The following is a 20,775-nucleotide window of genomic DNA, read 5'->3' as shown; positions in this document are numbered from 1 at the left end:
CACACACAAGTCATTCCCACAGCTACTGAAATATATGCTATTTCTGTACTCTCCTCAAAACCAATCAGAAATATTTGGAATATTCTAATATTTTGAACCATGTTAAAAATTATTCTTATTTTGTGAATGTGTTCAAATAAGAGTTTTCTCATAATTTATATTACATTTTTATATGTTTACATTGTTATATAATCTACATGTAGATTAAGTATATAGATTTAGATGATGCTAATTCATATTCTATAATAATTATTTTCTATGCAATAAATTAGAATTGCAAATCATTCAACACATTTTCTTTGATTATTCAAATTTTTATTTGGAGGTGTAATCTAATGCTAAGTGGTAAGCATAAACTCAAAGTAACTTCATGACTAGTCTCTTGTCAATAATAATAAGCATTGTATCCAAGCAGAAAAAACTTTCCATGACAGCTGAAAATTTTGTTCAAGTCACTGCTGATGTACTGTGTTTTTTCCTTTTTTATCTTGGTACACTTTTTGAAAGACCTGCTCCTTTGATATTGAGTTGAAATTTTGAAAGGACAATGTGATCAGACCAAATTTGTAGACTGAAATCAGTATTCTGACCATGGAAAGGAGTAACAGCATCCCACTTAGTGATATTGTATTACTAAATAGACATGACTTTTGAGTGTGGTTGATGAATGACTTCACTGTTTGGATAATTGTACTAAAGAACACAAGCTTTGAGGATAAATAGGCAGGGTCAAAGTGGTTTTCAGAATTTGAAAACTAGCAGAGACAGCAGATGAATGATGCAGACTGTAGCAACCTTAAGTCAGAAAAGGTAAAAGTAGATTAAGGCATAAAAGATCCACAAGAAAATTCATCATTGTGAATAAATATCTGAGTGATCATTTAGTACAAAATCAACTATTGCATTTGTAGATTCAAATAATTAAAAGATAGCAAAAGGGGGAGGGACTGCCTTTGAAATACCATATAATATGAACTGCTCTAAGATGAGATGTGTTCTTTTTATGCTGCTTCAGGTAGTGTCATGATGGGCAATAAAAATCACTTCCATAGACACCTATGCTGCCTCATTAGTTGCTCATAGCCTTCGGCATTTACTTCAGTCATCAAAGCTCTCCCTGATATTTAGTTCATTTTAATTTGTATATTGAAAGTAAACTTAATGGACCATGTTTCTTTTTTCTTTTGCAGATTGTCAAAGAATTACAGGAGAAAATTTTGAGTTTAAAATTTCAAAAGCGGATAAGTGCAAAAGAACTACAGACATGTTCTTATGTGTATGAGCATCATCAGCCTGATGACAGCAATCCATTCAAAGGAAATCAATCACAAAATTTATTACAAAGAGATTTTCTTGAAGTAAATTGTTGCTTGCTGCTAAAGAAGCCTGTTGAAAAGATTTTGATCAGGTTAGCCTTCTTGTTTTTAGTTTATTCAATTTGCCTGTTTCTGTAAGATAAACATTATTCTGTTACTAAAATAAAGAGCCAAGAGGCTTCAGTTTGGCAGTGTAAAATTATATAAGTCAAGTGGATATTAGATTGCATTATTTCCAAGCCGAATGTAGAAACTATGTAGATGCTTGGGCTGCTCCTATGTCTTCTATGTGGTCCATACTAAGGCAACTTGTGAATGCTTGGGAATGTATTTCTGTAAGCTCTCTCATCAATTTATCTTACGAAATTTCATACTTTCTATATTTGGCTTTGAAATAATGCTGGATCTAATATCCACTTCACTTATATAATTTCTTCTGTTAATTATTTTAATATTTTATAGTATTTTAATATAAATATGTAAAATTCCACTTTCCTTGAAAATTATCTATTTACATTATATTTAAATTATGCTTTAAATTTTTCACAGAGAATACTTTATGAGAGGTGTGTTTGTATGTGCATCATATAAAATTACCATTTATGTTTTCCTTGAATCTTTTATTTATTTTTATTTTAAATTTTAGTCAAATTTTGCCTAAAATCTTCTCCACATAAAATTTCTCTTTTTATGTTATGCTGGATTTGTTTTGCTATAAGTGTTTATAAAAATTCCTTCTTACAAATAAAAAGAAATTAAAGAAGATATTAATGCATAAATCATTGATTGCTGTCAGATATATTATCTGTCTAAAAGCTTGTGCAGATCTTGAGGTCCTGTGAATTCTCAGTCACTGAATAAAAGTTTTTGTATTGTAAGTATAGTACACTTACTTGTACTGTATTTAAAATGGTGGTAAAGCAAATGCCCAGTTGGATAATTTAAAATGTAATGCATGTTAACTGCCATAATTCATGATTTCTTTAAGGAAACTAGTTTCCTTTTGTGTAGCAAAAAGTTTCTTATCTGATGCACACATGAAATCATGAAGATTTGCATATATTTATCAATATCTTAGTGATAAAGATATGCAAATACGTGTGTATTTTTTAGGTATGAGCGTCCCCCTACTGATTATACTAGTCCAGTCTTCCTTCAAGCTGAAAATCAGTTAAACAGAGGATTTGCTTTGACTTTAGGAACTCAGTATTCTGAAAGGATGGCTACCAACATGTTAATAACACTCAGCAAATATTTATACCACCATCGATGGATATGGAATGTACAGAATGGAGCTAGTTGTCCAATTCCAATGCGGGCTGTCGCACGAATTATTTCCACGTTAATAAAGTGAGTAGTCATTGATTATTAACAGAGATCTTGTAGTATTCATTTTAGATTTTCTATGAAATGGTTATATTCTGCTATTTTGAAAAATTAAGAAAATTAGGAAGTGTTGAATTTTCTTGTCACATCATTGAACCTAGATGTATGTTTTGTTAATGTGAACTTCACTCATTAAAGGTGTAGACCTATCATACACTTTGTAGTGTAGATGGGATAACTAACAGTTAACTAATCTCGCTCTCTCTCTCTACACACACACACACACACTATACTATACTATAGAGATAAACTTGGTGTATTTCAGGCTACTTCAGGTCTCTAATAAGTGGCATGGTTGGTCTCATACTGAGTGTCAGAAAGGATCTGACACTGAGATTTAGTATATATGCCTGTGGACAGGATTTTGCCACTTTGAAAAATCAATATTTAAATGACTTGAAAATGTTTATTTTAAATCCTAAATACCAAATTTTATTAAATTCCATCAAGTCAGAAGAGAATTACTATTTCTGAATTTTGAAATGTTTTTGAACATCCAGGTTTTTAACTGGATGCTTTTACTTTGAGCCTGAGGCTGAAAATTACTATATTACAACATATGCATGACCAAATATACATCACATTTGCAGTCTCCTGTTAAACATTTCTGTACAACAGTCATTTTAGTCATTCATACTTAATCTAGATTTTGTATGCTTGTTAATAGCCAGTTCCCATGCATGACTCAGAATTTTGTGCATGCACTAGCCATAAGCTGCAGTATCTAACTTATATCTATACATAAGTACCTTTACTAATTTGTACATTTTTGCCATATCTCCTCTCAACTATCTGTTCCTCAAACATAGAATACCTGTACATACCCTCAGTCTCTTCCTATGCAGAGTTACTTAGGCCAGTTGTCACTTTGCTCACCTACCTGTGAATCTTGACAACTGTACTTCTCAGAGGGAGACAATCTACACACAGTAGTCCAGATGTGGTCATACCAATGCCTTGTAAAGTGGAAGAATAACTTCTTTTTTTATTACAGGTTATTGTTCTCAGCAGTGCAATTATTCAGGATGACGATTTAACCACTTTAGCAATAGGTCCTTAAACTTTAACTCACCGCCCACTCTACTATCTCCAAGTCCAACATTATTGATTTTATGCAGTAAATTCTCATTAATATGATACTCTTTATGCCAGATCTTTTGTCCATAATACATATTATTACATTTAGAAACATTAAAGCTGACAGTTGTTAACATTCAACTATAAGATTAGTCTGTTGAAGTCACCCTGCAATGATTCTGTATCACCTATGACCCTTATCATTTATCAGCAAACAACTGGATATATCCCTCTAATCCATCCCCAATATCATTAATATATAAATTAAATAACAGTGGCCCAAGTTCAGAACCCTGTGCTACACCACTGACCAACTACATTATTTTAGACTCTGCATCTCCATACGTCACTTTCTGATATCTTTCATCATCCACTCTCCAATCCATTCTACAAGTTTATTTTACATACCCACCTCTTTGAGTTTTTCTAATGTAGCATTTAGAAGCCTATTGAATGCCTAGGCATAATTTGTGGAAACATTGTGGTATATCCATTATCTCACTCTGCCATCACTATTAAGAAACATGAGCAGATTGTTAAGATGAGACTTAGGATGGAGAAAGGCTTGCTTCTGTGTTGTTGGTTAGATGCCAAATGAACATAACTTATATTGGCAAAGCTAGAGATACCATTTGGGCCGGGAAACTTTTTAGTATTAAGACTAATGAGAATTTTTCTGATGTCCCTCTGGCAAAAGATCAAAGGAGTCATGCGGTGAGCAGTTCGTGATATTGTAGAAGGTGATTTGCATTAGTTTTCTATACAAAAGTTGGAGGAAAAGACTGATACTGTAAGACTGCCTTATCTTTAGGTAATATTACTATGGTACTATTAGGATGTGAGAGAGGTGGAAATTAGGGTTTGAAGGCTACTCCCACCAGCCTTGGCAAGGGTCCAGAATGCTTGACTTCCAGTTGGCAAGCATAATTTTCTTAGAATTATTTTGGGTTGTAGTGTAGGCTGAGTGAGAAGCTGGTGTTAATGATTCTTCTTCTTATGGTGCCATCTTCTATCGAAGGTCAGTGACTATCTTGGTGAATAAACTACGTTCTTGTGTTGATCTTTGCAGTTGTATCCTGCTTTTTCCTGTCCACGTCTCGATGTTGTCAAACCAAGATATTCTTTTTCTTCCTCTAGCTCCTTTCCCATCAATTCTTCCTACCAAAATGGTTTGCAGAAGTTGATATTTGCCTTTTCTCATGATGTGGCCAAGATGTGATGTTTTTTTTTTGTTTCTTGATTGTTTGTATCTTTGGCTTTGCCAATGGATTTTAAGACGTCTTCATTGATTATTTTTTCTATCTATGATATCTTTAACATTCGTCTATAGAGCCACATCTTGAAGGCTTCAATTTTCTTGACGGTTTTTTGCCTTCAATGTCCATGTTTCAACTCCATAGAGCCAAATGGACCAGACATAACATTTCAGCATTCGGCATCTGACTTCTATATTTAGAACTTTATTGCAGAATAATGTTCTAATTTTCATGAAAGACTGCTGTGCAGCTTCAATCCTTGTCTTTATATCTGTTTTAGGATCTCGCCTTTCATTAAGCCAGCAACCAAGATATTTATACCTTGACACTTGATTGATAGTTTTCCCACTGAGTGTCAGTTTCATTGATGAGATTGGATGTTTGCTGATGACCATGTATTTCACCTTGTTGATGTTTATATTTATTCCCATTCTTTGGCTTTCTGTGTGTACTCTGTCAATGAGCTTTTGGAGATCTGTGGTGTTATCTGTTAGGTGCAGATACTTTGAAGATACTTAGTATCTTCCGAGTATCTGCACCTGCTCTAGGCTGCAATATATCACTTGCATCTATACTATAAATACTTCTTAATTTCATTTGCTGTCATCCATCTCCTCTTCAAACTTTGGAGTATGTTTCCTCATTTATCCTTAGCTGCATAATTCTATAGGCCAGTTATGTTCTTGGTTACTCAGTGATCTTTATAACTGTCTTCATATCTGCACAAACATGTATAGTCTTATAAAATTTTGTAAATAGATAGAATATCTTCCTTATTCTTACAAGTTAGTATGTTCTTTAACAGCATTTATCTGATGGGATGAATTAATCATTATAAATGTGGCTGAACTTTAATTCAGCCAAAATAAATAATTTCCCACCCAGTCTCTATTTTCATTGGAATAAATGAAGCTAGAGACTCCTCTGCCTGCAGTTTTCTCTGTCCAAAATACATAATCTTATACTCGGCACTGTTGAACTGATATTCATTGCTCATATAATTAATCTGTTCAACATGCAGGATTCTATATCAACATTGTTCTTTATCACGTTGGATACCTCACCCAGGATATATGTTAAACAACAGTGGCACAAGTACAGACCCTGTAGTACATCACTGAATCTATAAGAAGAGTGAACCACTCTTCTTATAGATTCAGTGATAGACTCTTCTTATAGAGTCACTCTTCTGTTTATAGATTCAGTACCTACATCACTTTCTAATACTTGTTGGTCAGCTGCTCTCCAATCCATATCACGAGTTTATTTTGCAAACCCATCTCAGTTGAGTTTGTATAACAGCCTCAAATGTAGAATCTTGCCCAAATGCCTTGGCAAAATCCAGAAATATTGTGCTATGCTTTGACAGTCTGGTTGGTTGCGTGGTTTGCATATCAGCTGTTCAGCCAACAGGCTGTGGGTTTGAATCCCATCATGGGAATGGTTGTTTCTGATTGTCTTTAGGTGGGAGGTTATCGGAGGCTTGAAGTGGCTTGAGAAACGCACAGTATGAGGTTTCTAGATAACATATAAAAATGAAATTAATAAAAATTGCAAATCCGTATCTCATCGATGGCATTGGTTTACAGCCTTTCATGTGTGGGAGTAACATAAAAACAAACAAACATCCCATTATCCAACTCTGTTGTCACTCTGTTGCAATGTGGAGTATCTGATGACTTTCATTTGGATACACCACATTTTATTTTTAAGTGAAATAGGTGAGACATATACAGTAATCCCTTGATTAATGTGCACTCGATTAGTGTGTTTTCGATTAGTGCGCCTATATACATGTTAAAAATAAATGTTACAGATTTAAAAAATTTTTCTATCTATATATTTTTATGGCTAACTATTTTAAAAAATCACTCACCAGAATGAAATAATTTAGTTACCAATTTAAAACATTTTACAAAATTATTTTTAATGGCATACTGCACTACTTCCATGTATGCTATGTTCCAAATTTTTACCGCCAAATACAACTTCTCTTATACAACCTATGGACCAGGGGATTATCGCAACCTTTAAGGCATACTACCTGAGAAAAACATTTAAACAGGCAATAGAAGCAACATCTGGTGAGAATTCTATGACATTAGTAGAATTCTGGAAGAAATTTAATGTTAAATCTGCTATTGAAAATATTCATCAATCTTGCAATGAAATTACTGCTAGCAATATACGAGCCATTTGGAAGCAGTGCCGAAAGAGCTTCCGCCACGGGCACAACTAGGTTTGGGGGACACAAAATGTAAAAAATAAAAATAAATAAATAGATATAAAAGTCTGCTATTTTATATTGTATTTTTAAGTTTTGGCAATACGTCGCTTTAGACACACAAATTCTACAACACACTGCAACTCATTTTGATGGGGTTAATAGTAAATATTTAATATATTGCATTTAGTAAAATTTAACTTGTTACATTTAAATTTTTCAAAATTTTTGTCATTTTTGGGTTGTGGGGCGCAAGTTAGACACTTGCCACAGCGCTTCATACTGGAAGCACATTCTTTTGCATTGTGCAAAAGATTTTGGAAGCTTTTCAAATGAAATGGATAATGTTGTTGAGGAAATTGCCAACATTGGTCGTGAACTATTTGATATTTTAAGGGTGCTTGTGACATAAAGATTGAATGATATAAGCATGTAAACACAAGAAAGATATTTAATTAGCCATGGTCTACAATTTTCGGTCTGAAAATTGCAGACCATCTTCAGTGGCACTACAAGAACGTTTTTAAAAAAAATACAAGGTGGAATACTAACAATAGATCATTTAAAAAAACTCGCTTCTTACATAGATCCCACTATAAATTTTAACGTTTATTCAAAGAAAGTGTAGAGGCATTACTCCATCGTCCTAACCTGAATCGGAATGACTATATATCTGTATCAAAAATCTGGGAAAGTCTAATCAGGATAATTCATTAATTCATATTAATTTTATGTTATTTAATATTATTAATTAATATCTTTATTTCAATTATGTCTCTGCTTAATAATATTCCCTTTAATACTTAGTGGTATAACATCATGCAACTTGTTCTATTTTTAAATGATTTATTGTTAGTATTCCACCTTGTATTTTTTTATTTTTTTAAAACTGTTCTTGTAGTGCCACTGAAGATGGTCTGCAATTTTCAGACCGAAATATTTGGCTAATTAAATGTCTTTCTTGTGTTTACATCGTGAACTAGATTTTGATGAGATTGACAATGATAACGTCCAAGAGTTAATTAAATCTCATTCTGAAGAATTGAGTGATTCCGACCTGCTAAATTTAGATGCACAGTGGGAAGATCCCGAAGAATATGAAGAAAATTTAACCACAGATAGTCAGCCAAAAGAGATTTCACAGAAACAATTTGAAAATATTTTTGTACAATCGAAGTTTTTAAGCAGCAATGCTTAGAGACTGACCCTGATGAAGGGAGAAGCAGTAAAATTTGCAGAAGAGTAGAAGAGGCAATAGGGTCATACCATCGGTTGTATGAAAAAAAAAAAAAAGAAACAAAATGCTCGCCAAACTACATTAGCTCAATTCTTTGTTAAGAAGTAGAATAATAAAATTTATATTCTGAAGTAGAATAATAAAATTTATATTCTGAAGTAGAATAATAAAATTTATATTCTCGGTCTGCCTTTAACCGAATCTGCACCAACCATGGCAGATGTGCAGACCACCTTTACAAATGGGGCATGATTGCCTCACCCAAGTGCGACTATGGATCACCCCGCCAGACAATTAATCATATTATAGCAGAATGTGTCCTACGTGCATACAGTTGAAACCTGTCAGACTTCATCCATGCTACACCAAGTGCAGTCGACTGGATAATCAACCTAGACATCCAGTTGTAGCCTATTCTTGATTCTTGAGTGTCTCTTTTTATGACTGTACTATGTCTTCTTATTGTACATATGTCTATTACTATGTCCATATATATTAAGGATTAATGTAATGTAACTTTTCATGTGTGAGCTATATGCTAAATAAATATATTCTGAATATGTTTTATTGTCTTTCAGCTTCATGGTTTATCTTTAACTAGGCCCTGAGACATACCTTAATTCTTTTATAAAAAAAATTAAGGTTTAAAAAAGAAATTTCAGGAACGAATTATACTTTTTCCCATAGGTTATTATATTCGATTAGTGTGTTTTCGATTAATGTGCCTGTTTTAAAGAACGCATTAAGCTCATTAATCGAGGGATTGCTGTATTGAGCAATCTTTTTTAAGGAATTGGGATAATTAAATATACTTCATTTCTCCCCTATTGCCATTTATTTACTGTATCAATGTAATGCAGTATTTCTTCTAATTCTCTGGGAAATTTAAATGAGCATTATAATTAAATTCGCTTGTCTTTAAAGAATAAAAGTTATGTTAAAGAATTTAACATAACTTATTATGTTAATAATAAGTTATGTTAGATTTAGTATTTAGTATTATGTTAATAAACCATTATATAAAATCTTATAGTTATTAAAACAGTTTAATTTTAGTTTGTTATAAAATATCATTAAACTTCAGCAGTTTTATAATTTTTTTCATGTTCAAGAAGTGCACTTATTTTTGGTCAACGGATATCAAAGAATTATTGCTCTTTATTTAAATAGGCTGAAAAGTAGAGTAAAATTATTTTTCACTACCGAAAATTTATTTTACACATTATTTCATTCTACTCATGCAAGGAGACTATTGTTGAGCTTACCCAGCAGTTTGAAGTTAATGCATGCATTCATGCACAGACATTGAAGAAGCAGCACACTAGTAGTGACTTCTGTTTCAAAGTTGTTTTGGTTTTGTTGTTGTGGAGATTGCAATGAGAACATGGAATGAGGGTTGCCAATTTTATATATGGTTTAAATGTAGTAAGGAACTGATATTTATTATCCAATTTAGAGATCTTTTCAGATGTGCCATGAATGTACGGAATAGTAACAGTTTTGCTGTGATCTAATTAGATGAGGGAGGGGGGATTTGAGGTGGGCAGGATTTAGTGTTATTTCTATTTTCCAGGGATTATACCCATTAGCTAAAAAAAGTGTAGCAAAAGTAGGTGAGTTTAGTGGTAAGAGCATTATCATTGGAACAGATAGCTCAAGCTCTATGTTTTTTAGGATATCACATTTCTATATAAAAAAAAGTTATGAAGCCCACATTACAGTTTGAACCTCAGCAAAAATTATTGCCTTAAAATTTCCCCATTTTGAGAAATCATCTTAAGTAACACTCCTAGTTCCTGTGTTTCATAAAATTGTAATTGTTTAAATTTATTTCTTTGAATTCTAATAGTTGTGGATGGAGTTATCCTCCTGTCGTTGATAGCATATATTGTCACATGCTTGCAATTTAGTGTTGTTCTTATTGTGTTTATCTCTTTTCAGTTGTATTGACAATAAATAGGAAAACTAGCAGAAAATTCTACAAATATGTTAAATAATTTTTTCCTAATGAAGAATTATTTCATTACTTTATCATTATGGGGTGATTGTGCCAATATCTTCCAGTATGCATAGGTTTTCTGTAAATAGAAAAAGATAATGAACCATTTGGAAGATGTGTGACTAGTGTATCTAGGAAGGACAGACAGTTATTAGATTCCTTTTCAATTGTGAAGTGGATTTTAGAGTGTTGGCTATTTAAATGCACTAAAATGTATCTAATGTGTCTGGACCATGTGGCCAAATAGCAAACACATCATCAGCTTAGTGCAGAGATACCACTGGTTGGTTTTCTAAGTGTAGCAAAAATTGGTATGTAGAATGTAGAAATATGTAATAGAAAGAGTGCATGTATTATTTAGAAATTGGCCAAAGGGGGAAAGCCCATAGCTGTCCTATATAGCATATAGCTGTTTGTATATTTTCTTTTTCTATTTGAATATTGAAATATGTCTGGATGGGAGGATGTCTTTAATGATATATACAAAACTTAGATACTTGTTATATCCCCTGATTTCTCAACTAACTGGTATCCTGACAACTTCTATTTTGTATGATACTACCTTTTATCCTCACCAAGTTTCTTCTTCATGATGATTTTTAGTCTGTTCTCATGTTATGATTATGTGAAGCATACCTATAGCACTTTTTTTGGGAGATTCTTTTGTAATTCTTACATTCAGATTTATTTCTTTTTCTTAAAGATGGTAATCATCTAGCTTTATAAAAATCCTGATGTCTTCATCTAAATGTATAATAAATTTAGTTTAATCCTTTATCCAAGTGTGAGCAAACAAAGTTTGCGCCTGAAAGTATCTTCAGGACTGGGGTAAGGTGGTACAACACCAGGGCAACTCGTTGCAAAGGTGGAGCAAGATACCAACACTCCTGTCTCAGTATCTCCTATAATGCAAAACACATCTCCTTGTGGATATGTCTAATGTTATGCATTAAGGGAAGGGCCACTACCCAGACTAGTTTCGACCTTTATTGAGGTCTCTTCAGTGGGAGCCAGGCCCAAGCTGAGATACCAGGCAGAAGCATTCGCAGGTCATCTCCACCTATCGGAGTTGCCAAATGGTGTGCCACCCTTTTTTAATAAGTTACTCTGGATTTAGAGAAAGATGTTGAAAGTTTATTTTTCACTTGGTTAGAGTATAATAAATTTAGTTTAATCCTTTATCCAAGTGTGAGCAAACACCACCTTACCCCAGTCCCGAAGATACTTTCAGGCGCAAACTTTGTTTGCTCACACTTGGATAAAGGATTAAACTAAATTTATTATACTCTAACCAAGTGAAAAATAAACTTTCTTCATCTAAATGGTTTTGGTGTTAGATGTCTAAAGAGAGCTTTATTCACTGAGCACACTGAAGTGCAAATTCAGGAAAATTAAGTAGTTAGGTTGGATGCATTGCAGGTGAATGTGTCTGAAGTCACCCATTAGGTGAGTGTTTTTTTTTTTTTTTGGGGGGGGAGAGCAAGGGTTAAGGGATGTTGCAGTTTCTATATACTAATGTCAGAAGTGTCAGGAACAAGAGGGATGGCTTTTTAGCATTGGTTGGTGTAACCTGCTGCCAAAAGTTATAGGCATTAGTGAGACTTGGCTAACAGCATATGATGTAGTTACAGAGAAAGGTGTGAAGGGTTTAGTATTTTCAGGGAATAGAGAAGATAGGAATAGGGAAGGGGGTTCTACTGATGATAGCAGATGAATTGCAGCCAAAAAGAATTGGAGATAGTTGGGAGAGCAGCTGTTCATTTGAAGCAGTCTGGTGTTTGATCAAGGCCAATAAGACAAAATATATGGTTAGTTGCTGCTATAGGCCAGGGATGATTGGGAAGACATGCATCACCAAATTAGTACAATGAGCACGGTTCAAGTGATTATTATGGGGAACTTCAACTATGGAGATATAGATTGGAAAGAAGAGAGAGAGATCACATTGCAGGAAGAAATGGGTTTGCTGAGATGTAATTACATGAGACAGCATATGAGGGAAGGGACTCTAGGCAAGAGTATTAGGCCTGTGAAATTCTTATCAATCATCCTAATCTTAACAATAATGATGGCCTAAAAATTCCAAGAATATAGAAGGCACATATTCTACCCATAACCTTTCTGTCTAAGAGTTAATTATAAATAGGACTGCATGTAATCCAGGATCTTAACTCTAATATAACAGCTATTATGCTAAATTAGGACATCAATTTTGCTGTAATAAAACTATGTATATGAATTTACTAAAATAATGAGCCAAAAGGCTTCAGTTCGGCAATGCAAAATTATATAAATCAAGTGGATATTAAACCCAGCATTATTTCAAAGCTGAATGTAGAAATTATGAAAATTTCATATGAAATTTGACCAGAGAGCTTATGGGAATACACTCGCTGGCATATACGAGTTGCCTTAGCAATCATGTCTTCTACATGGCCTGCTCTAGAGCAAGTCGTAAATGCCAACAAGTGTATTCCCGTAAGCTCTCTGCTCAAATTTCATACGAAACTTTCATAGTTTCTACATTTGGCCTTTGAAATAATGCTGGATTTAATATCCAGTTGATTTATATAATTAAACTATCTATATGAAATTATTCTTTGATGATGTTATAAACATAATATAGCTTTAATGTATTATTTTATTATTATTATTATTTATTTATTTTTTATTTTTTTCACTAGAGGTCAGGACAGTAGAATAACTGTTGATCAAATCATTGTTTCTTTGGCATACTGTTTGAAATGTAATATAGTTTGTCTGTGTGTGTGTGTGTGTGTGTGTGTGTGTACTCCAGACGATGACCTTAATATGAAGGTCAAAATGTTGAGAAATTAAAGTAATTATTTTTAACATGGTTGTTGTCTCAATAATTTGTCTGAAATAAAAAGATGAAAGATTCATATTTTCCAACTAATTAATGGGAAACTGAAGTTCGCAGCATGATGGAGATTGTAGTCTTGAAACAAACAGCAAGAATTTTCTTCAAAAATTCTAACTACACGCTTCAGGAAATAAATAATTTCTAATAAGGTTGTTGTCTCCATAATTTGTCTGAAATGAATGCTGATCAATGTGTACATTAAAGGAAAGGTTTCATCTTTTTAATCTGAAGTCTTTATAGTCTTTTTTTTTTTTTTTGCAAAATATCCTTTGGTCTCCCATAACATGTTTGACTGTGTAGATAGTTTCTGTTAACAGTTTTTGATCATTGCAAAGCATCCATTTATGTTAAAATTCTTGATAACATGCAGATTATTCAAATATAGCAATTCTATAATCAATTTGTATTTAATTGATATATTTGAATTAAATTAACACATTAAAATATCACTGATTATGCATATCATACCTTCTCTCTTTGCATAAGAAATTTTTTTTTGTTGTTTAGAATTCGACTTCATGAGGGATTTCATTTTGCTCATTCCAATTCTGGTATCATCAATATGCTAATGGAGCTTGATATGAAGGTATGTATAATTCCTTTTCTTGTATTCTAAAATTGAAATGGTAATGTTCGTGTAGCCTGTTTGATTACGTACTTGATTTTCTTCTCCCCCATAATCTGAAACACTAAAGGTTATTAAACTCGTAGTATTCTTATAGGATCATAGACAGTCAAAAACAGTTGTGAAGAAGGAGAAACTCATTACAGTTTGAAGTTGAATATCTGTATGTTGTAATTTTCAAGAAACATAAGAAAAGCTGTATAGAGCAGAAGCAGTGGAAATGATGAAAGAAATTGCATTATTCATTTATCAGTTACAGTTAGATGGGATTATAACCACTGTGGTTGTTCAAGTGGATTATATCTCAGCTTTCTAACATATAGGTTGTAGATTTGAATCCCACAGTCCCTTAGATGTTTATGAATATTCTTAGGTGGGAGATGGCTTCCTTTGATCAGTGAAACCCACTGTTTGCTTATTTTGAAAGTCTTCAGCGGTATTAAAAAAGTACCATGTTAGGTTTCTGAAGTAGGATTCCCAAATCCTAACTTTTAACCTGTTCACTGCAGTACAGCAAAAAGACTGAATAGTTAAAAGTTAATCATTAGAGTTTTTTTTTTTTTTTAATTTTATTTTTTTGACTCCGAGTCATGAAAAGTGATAAACCCATAGCACATTAATACCATGGAGGACTTGCTATTTTATTTTATTTTATTTATTTCGTTTTAATATATTTCTTTTTTTTTTTTGATATCTTTAAAATAATCTGGAAAACCTGCTCTACAGATGAAATGTAGAACTTTTTTTAGCTACTTCAAGCATTTGTAAGTGGGATGCTGACACTGGCTGATGCAATTCATCTTTCACCTAAAGACAATCTCACATTCCACTGACAGGATTTGAATTTGACTGTAAAGAGGGTATGTGAACTACCTGGCCAGCCCGGCTGGTAGTATGTTCCATTAGAAGCATACTACCAGTGTGGGGATGAGGTGCAATTTATCCATTCATTTACCACTCTCCAAGTAAAAAATCTAGTCTGTGCACCCTTACTAACCACGCTCTTACATCACTTGCATGGTTGACCCCTACTTCTCTTTTTGTCATATATTGAAAATTTTCCTTTGCATCAATTTTATAAAACCCCATTGATTTCTGATAAGTTTCTATCATGTCCCCTCTGACTGAACTTTGTAACCCGCGCACCTTCAGCCTATCCTCATAGGGAGAATCTTGCAGACCTGTCACCAGCATGGTGATTCATTTCTGAGTCCTCTCTACCACATCCTCATCCACGAGAAACTCTGGTGACCAAATCTGTGCACAGCAGTCAAGATGGGGCCAAATCATAGCCACATGAAGAGGGATAATAACTTTCTTAAGTCCCTAGCCTCATCAGTTTCCTGCAATCTAGTACCATCTATGTAATACACAGTATGTAACCTTTTCATTCCAAAATGCATAACCGTACATTTTGCAACATTAAATTAACAATCATTATCCTTTGTTCACAGTGCCAGTTTATTTAAATCTTCCTACAGGATATTTGCATAACCTGTATAAACTATTGCCCTTCCCAGTTTTGCATTATCAGCAAACAACGAAATATTATTATTATTATTATTTACGGCATCTCCATGGAGTCTGGAGACTCAAATCAACCATCATAAACACATCCTGTCATACTTCTCCTTGAATCCATTCACTGTCAGAGAACTCACAACTAATTCTGGCAATCCATTCCACTCACTCACTGCTCTCCATGCAAAAAAAAAAAAAAAAAACTGGTGTTCATACTTTTACACAACATCTCTGGATGTCCTCTAGTTCTCTATTTGGCATATATTGAAAAATATCGCTTGCATCAATTTTATAAAACCCTCTTTAATATCTTAAAAGTTACTGTCATGTATCCCTTTTATGCCTATCAACTAAACTTTGTAACCCACAAACCTTCAACCTATCCTCGTAGGGAGTATTCCACAGACCTGTCACCATCTTTGTCAGTCATCTATGAATCTTTTCAACTCCTCCTGGTCCCCAAGAAACCCAAGTGACCAAATCTGTGTGCAGTAGTCAAAATATGACCGTATTATAACTTTAAAGAAGGATAATAACTTCCTTATCTTTATTTGTTGGTGTGTTTTAGTATTAATATCCAAGTAATTCATTGAGCTCTTTTACCAACTTTTGCAATATGCCCTCTGAACTTTAAAATGACTTGGAGATAATGATGAACTTTGTCCATCATTATCTCCAAGTCATCATCATCAATATGATACCATATGCAACCCGAAGTGCATAACCTTGCATTTTGCAACATTAAATTGACAATCATTACACTGGCCAACAAAAAAAAATTTTTTTTCTGCTGATTATGATCTGACACTTGTTTTTTACTAATTTGGGTGTGCTGATTTCAAATATCAAACCCATTTTTCTCTATCACGTCAGGTTTTTCCTCTATGGCATTTTCTTTCTGCTAATTTGTAAGTTTTTGATAGTTTTAAGGAGGCAGTACTATTTAGAGGATCAAAAAAATCGATTTTTTAATATTATTTTCTAAAAGTATGTACTTTTAAAAATCTGTTCCTAACTTTTTATCAAGACATTTGAAAAATTCCCAAAGATATAGCCTATTATTCAAAGCGGTGTGCAGATCAGAATCGGAGCGCTCACCGCTCTCGCTTGTTAGTAAACGAATAAATGCATAAGAATCTGCAACGGCATGTACTGGCGCTTTGAATGTGAGAGAGGCCGATAGCCGACCTAATACATTTAGTGATGAAAAGTAGGCGATGACAACTGCCTAGAACAAATGAATGCTACATGCGTCATAGCAGACAAAGAATGATCAAAATCAGTCAATCGTTAATCGATCGTGAAAGTATGATGAGCGCTTATAACGTTTCAATAAAGTCTCTGGTTTTTTTTGTCTTGTTAATTGCATGTTAGTTGGCAGTGAAGAAAATACATCATGTCTGCTACTCAAAAATGTGTCAATAGTGTAGATTCCTTCTGCTACATTTGTGGCAGCTTTACTGTTCCCAGTCAAAGGACAAATATCACTGATTTCGTTAAGAAAGTGTACTTTGCATACTTTGACGTAAAACTTGCAGATCAGGATAATTCATGGGCTCCAAATAAAGTGTGTAAGTAATGTGTAGAAAATTTACGACAGTGGAGCAATGGAAAACGCCAAAAATTAGCTTTTGGCATTCCAATGATTTGGCGTGAACCGAAAAATCACGTAGATGATTGCTATTTTTGTTTAGTTCAGACTTCTGGTTATAATAAGAAGAATAAGAAAAAAATTGTGTATCCAAATCTTGACTCAGCAATTCGGCCAGTTGCTCATTCCATTGAAATAGCCGTGCCAATTTATAAAGGACTTCCTTTACTTGAGAACGAGCATGATCGGGATATGCCAGATGTTCTTGAGGAGCAAGACCCAGATGTTGATTTAGACAATGAAAATTTAATTTCCAGTTCTGGACCGCAACGTTTTACTCAAGTGGAATTGAATGACTTAGTAAGAGATTTGGGCCTATCAAAGGAATTGTTACCTTCAAGATTAAATGAAAAAAACTTACTGGAGCAAGATACAAAGATAACTTTTTTTTGTAGCAGGGAAAGTAATCTTGTACAATATTTTAAACACGAGTGTGGGTTTGTTTACTGTAACAATGTGTCAGGTTTACTAACTGAAATGAGTGTTGTAGAATATCATCCAAATGAGTGGCGTTTATTTATCGACAGTTCAAGCAGAAGTCTCAAGTGTGTCTTACTACACAATGGGAATGTATATGGCTCAATTCCTATTGGCTATTCAGTCCACTTAAAGGAAACATATGAGGACATTAAAAAGGTTCTGAAGTTATTAAAATATACAGACCATAACTGGATCATCTGTGTGTATCTTAAAATGGTGAACTTTTTACTTGGCTTTCAAAGAGGATATACAAAGTTTCCTTCTTTTCTACGCTTCTGGGATAGTCTAGCTAGAAATCAACACTGGAGTCAGAAACATTGGCCTCTTAGAATATCCTTAAATGTTGGAGAACAGAATGTTATAAATCAACCTTTAATCAATAGAGAAAAAATCATTTATCCACCTCTACACATCAAACTAGGTCTTATGAAGCAGTATGTTAAAGCTTTAGATTTACAAGGTGACTGTTTCCAATACATATGTGAAAAATTTCCACGACTTAGTTATGGAAAAATTAAAGCCGGTGTATTTGATGGACCGCAAATTAGAACTTTAATGAGAGACCCAAATTTCATCAACTCTATGAACGAAATTGAGAAAGAGGCCTGGACTTCATTTACGATGTTTGCGAATAATTTTCTTGGAAACAAAAAAGCGTGCAATTACAAATATCTAGTGGAAACAATGCTTGAAAATTTCCAGCGCCTAGGTTGCAACATGAGCATAAAGCTTCATTTCCTATACAGTCATCTTGATAGATTTCCCGAGAATTTAGGTGCTGTAAGCGATGTACAAGGTGAAAGATTTCATCAAGACTTAAAAACTATGGAAGATCGGTACCAAGGAAGATGGGATTCTCACATGATGGCCGACTACTGTTGGAGTATTCAAAGGGATTGCCAAAACAGAACACACAGCAGAAATTGCTACAAACAAAAATTTATTCCCTGAAACTCATGTGTAAGTAAAATTGTTATTTTTTTATAAATATTCTTGTTATTTTAATGAATATTGTTAAGTAGTTCATCATCATCAAATTCCTGCCATGTACCCTCAAGGGGTGTACATGATATGCTAGTACTACATGACAAAAATTACATCATTACTAACTTCCTATCTACAATTTTCCTCCAAATCAGTCTGTTACTTGTCAAGACTCCAACATTATCAGACCTTATATTCTTATCGTCTAAGGCACTTTGTACCGCATCAATCTACCTATATCTTGGTATTCCTCTGGGACGTTTTGCTGCCAACCTGGCAGAGAACACTTGTTTTGCTAATCTTTCCTCGCCCATTCTGTTTAAGTGACCATACCACCTGAGATTAGCTCTGCTAATGCATTCCTGGATGCTGACAATGTCAAGTTCTTTCCTAATATCCTCATTTTTAATATGATATTGCCATTGATGCCATCTGTTTACGCCTATAATCGTTCTCAGGAACTCTCATATCTGCGGTCTCTAGTCTTTGGTCAAGTGTTTTACTTCTGACCCAGCTCTCAGATCCATAAGTTAAATCTGGTTTGAACACTGTCTTGTATACAGCTAATTTAGTGTTCTGGCTAATTTCTCTCTTATTCCATATGAATTTAATCAATTGACTTCCTACCATACCAGCTTTGTTGATTCTGTTGTCTATTTCTATATTTAATTTACCATCTTCAGTAAAAATCATACCTAAGTCGCTGAAATGTTTTACTTGTTCCACAGGTTCTCCATTCACAACACAGTTGACATTTTCAATGATTCTGCCTATTTTCATTGTCTTTGTCTTTTTATTGCTGACCTTCATACCATATCTATTACAACAGCTATTCAATTTAGTGAGAGAATCTTGCAGACTTATAACGGATTTAGTTAGAAGTATAACATCATCTGCATAAAGCATAGAACTGATATTAACATCTCCAACTTTCCTTCATAATGTGATCCATATAGATAATGAATAACAGAGGGGATAATGTACATCCTTGTCTCACACCAGATTTAACATTAAACCATTTTCCTGTATTTCCTTCAATTCTAACTGCTGACTTACAACTCAAATAAAGACTAAGTATTGCCTGATGTATTGCTCCACTGACACCACAGAACTGTAGTGTTTTGAATAGCTTCTCTCTTACCACCTTGTCATATGCCTTTTCTAGATCAACAAAACTTAAATAAAGATCTTTGTTATATTCCCATGCTTTCTCGACTATTTTTCGTAACGTGAAGATCTGATCCTGACAGCCTCTATTTGGCCTGACTCCAGCTTGTTTTTCACCAAGCTTTTCTTCCCAACCATTTCTCAAGTATACTTGCATAGATCTTGCCAGGAACACTCAGTAGGGAAATACCTCTGTGATTCTGACATTCAGTTTTATTTCCCTTTTTATATATTGGTACTAAGAGAACTCTACTCCAATCATCGGGAATTCGTCCCTCTGTCCAGCCTTTCTGAACTATGCAGTGTAGCCACTGTAAGACTCTTATACCACCATACTTCAGCATTTCTGGTCGAATATCATCTACTCCTGCTGCCTTTCCACATTTCAAGCCTTTGATGGCTTTTTCTACTTCAAGTATGGATATGTATTCCCGACTGCATGCCTGGTCAGTGTTTTTTATCACTGTGCTGTCATCACTGCTTGTTTCATTTAGCATTTTTTCAAAGTAATTACTCCATACTTCAAGGATATCTTTTTCTCCCATTTTCATGTCACCTTTATCATCTCTAACTCCTTTTACCGCACTCTTTCCTCCATTCCTAAGCTTCTTCAACAACTTCCAGAATATTTTGCCACCTTCTTGATATTTATTTTCTATATTCTTGCCAAAGTCCTCCCACGACTTTTGTTTAGCTAGTTTTACACAGTATTTAGCATTCTTGCATTTGTCTCTTTATTCTCTAAGAGCACAAGCTGACTTATTTGCCAGGAACTTGTTCCTGCCAGGAAAAAGTTGCCGCTAGAGAGATTCGTAGTGTATAGTGTTCGTGAAAGCTCCTGTTATTTTCAGTTATCGTTGATAAATTTACTTTAATATTGCGTAGTTTTGTTTGCCTTGCATATCTTAGTGCGTCTGTTTGTGTGTTTTGGTGTTTTATAATTTATAATTTGATAAAATACGTTACAA

At 33.9% G+C, this 20,775-nt stretch overlaps 1 protein-coding gene across 1 annotated transcript in view; it reads left to right on the top strand.

Moving 5' to 3' along the window:
- The window catches only part of LOC150108543 (KICSTOR complex protein SZT2-like), a 1,022,772-nt gene that overhangs the window by 228,072 nt on the left and 773,925 nt on the right, over positions 1-20,775 (top strand). Inside the window, exons 16-18 of the mRNA XM_090390485.1 lie at positions 1,191-1,408; positions 2,430-2,666; positions 13,887-13,965. Coding sequence (XP_090246611.1) covers positions 1,191-1,408; positions 2,430-2,666; positions 13,887-13,965 — 534 coding nt within the window. The remainder of the gene's footprint in view (positions 1-1,190; positions 1,409-2,429; positions 2,667-13,886; positions 13,966-20,775) is intronic.

This window comes from Typopeltis vanoorti, chromosome 3 (genome assembly GCF_054136105.1).
Source record: "Typopeltis vanoorti isolate ZY-2024b chromosome 3, IOZ_Tvanoo_1.0, whole genome shotgun sequence".
NCBI lineage: Eukaryota > Metazoa > Arthropoda > Arachnida > Uropygi > Thelyphonidae > Typopeltis > Typopeltis vanoorti.
Note: the sequence above shows the minus strand (reverse complement) of the source record. Positions and strands in the feature narration are given on the sequence as shown.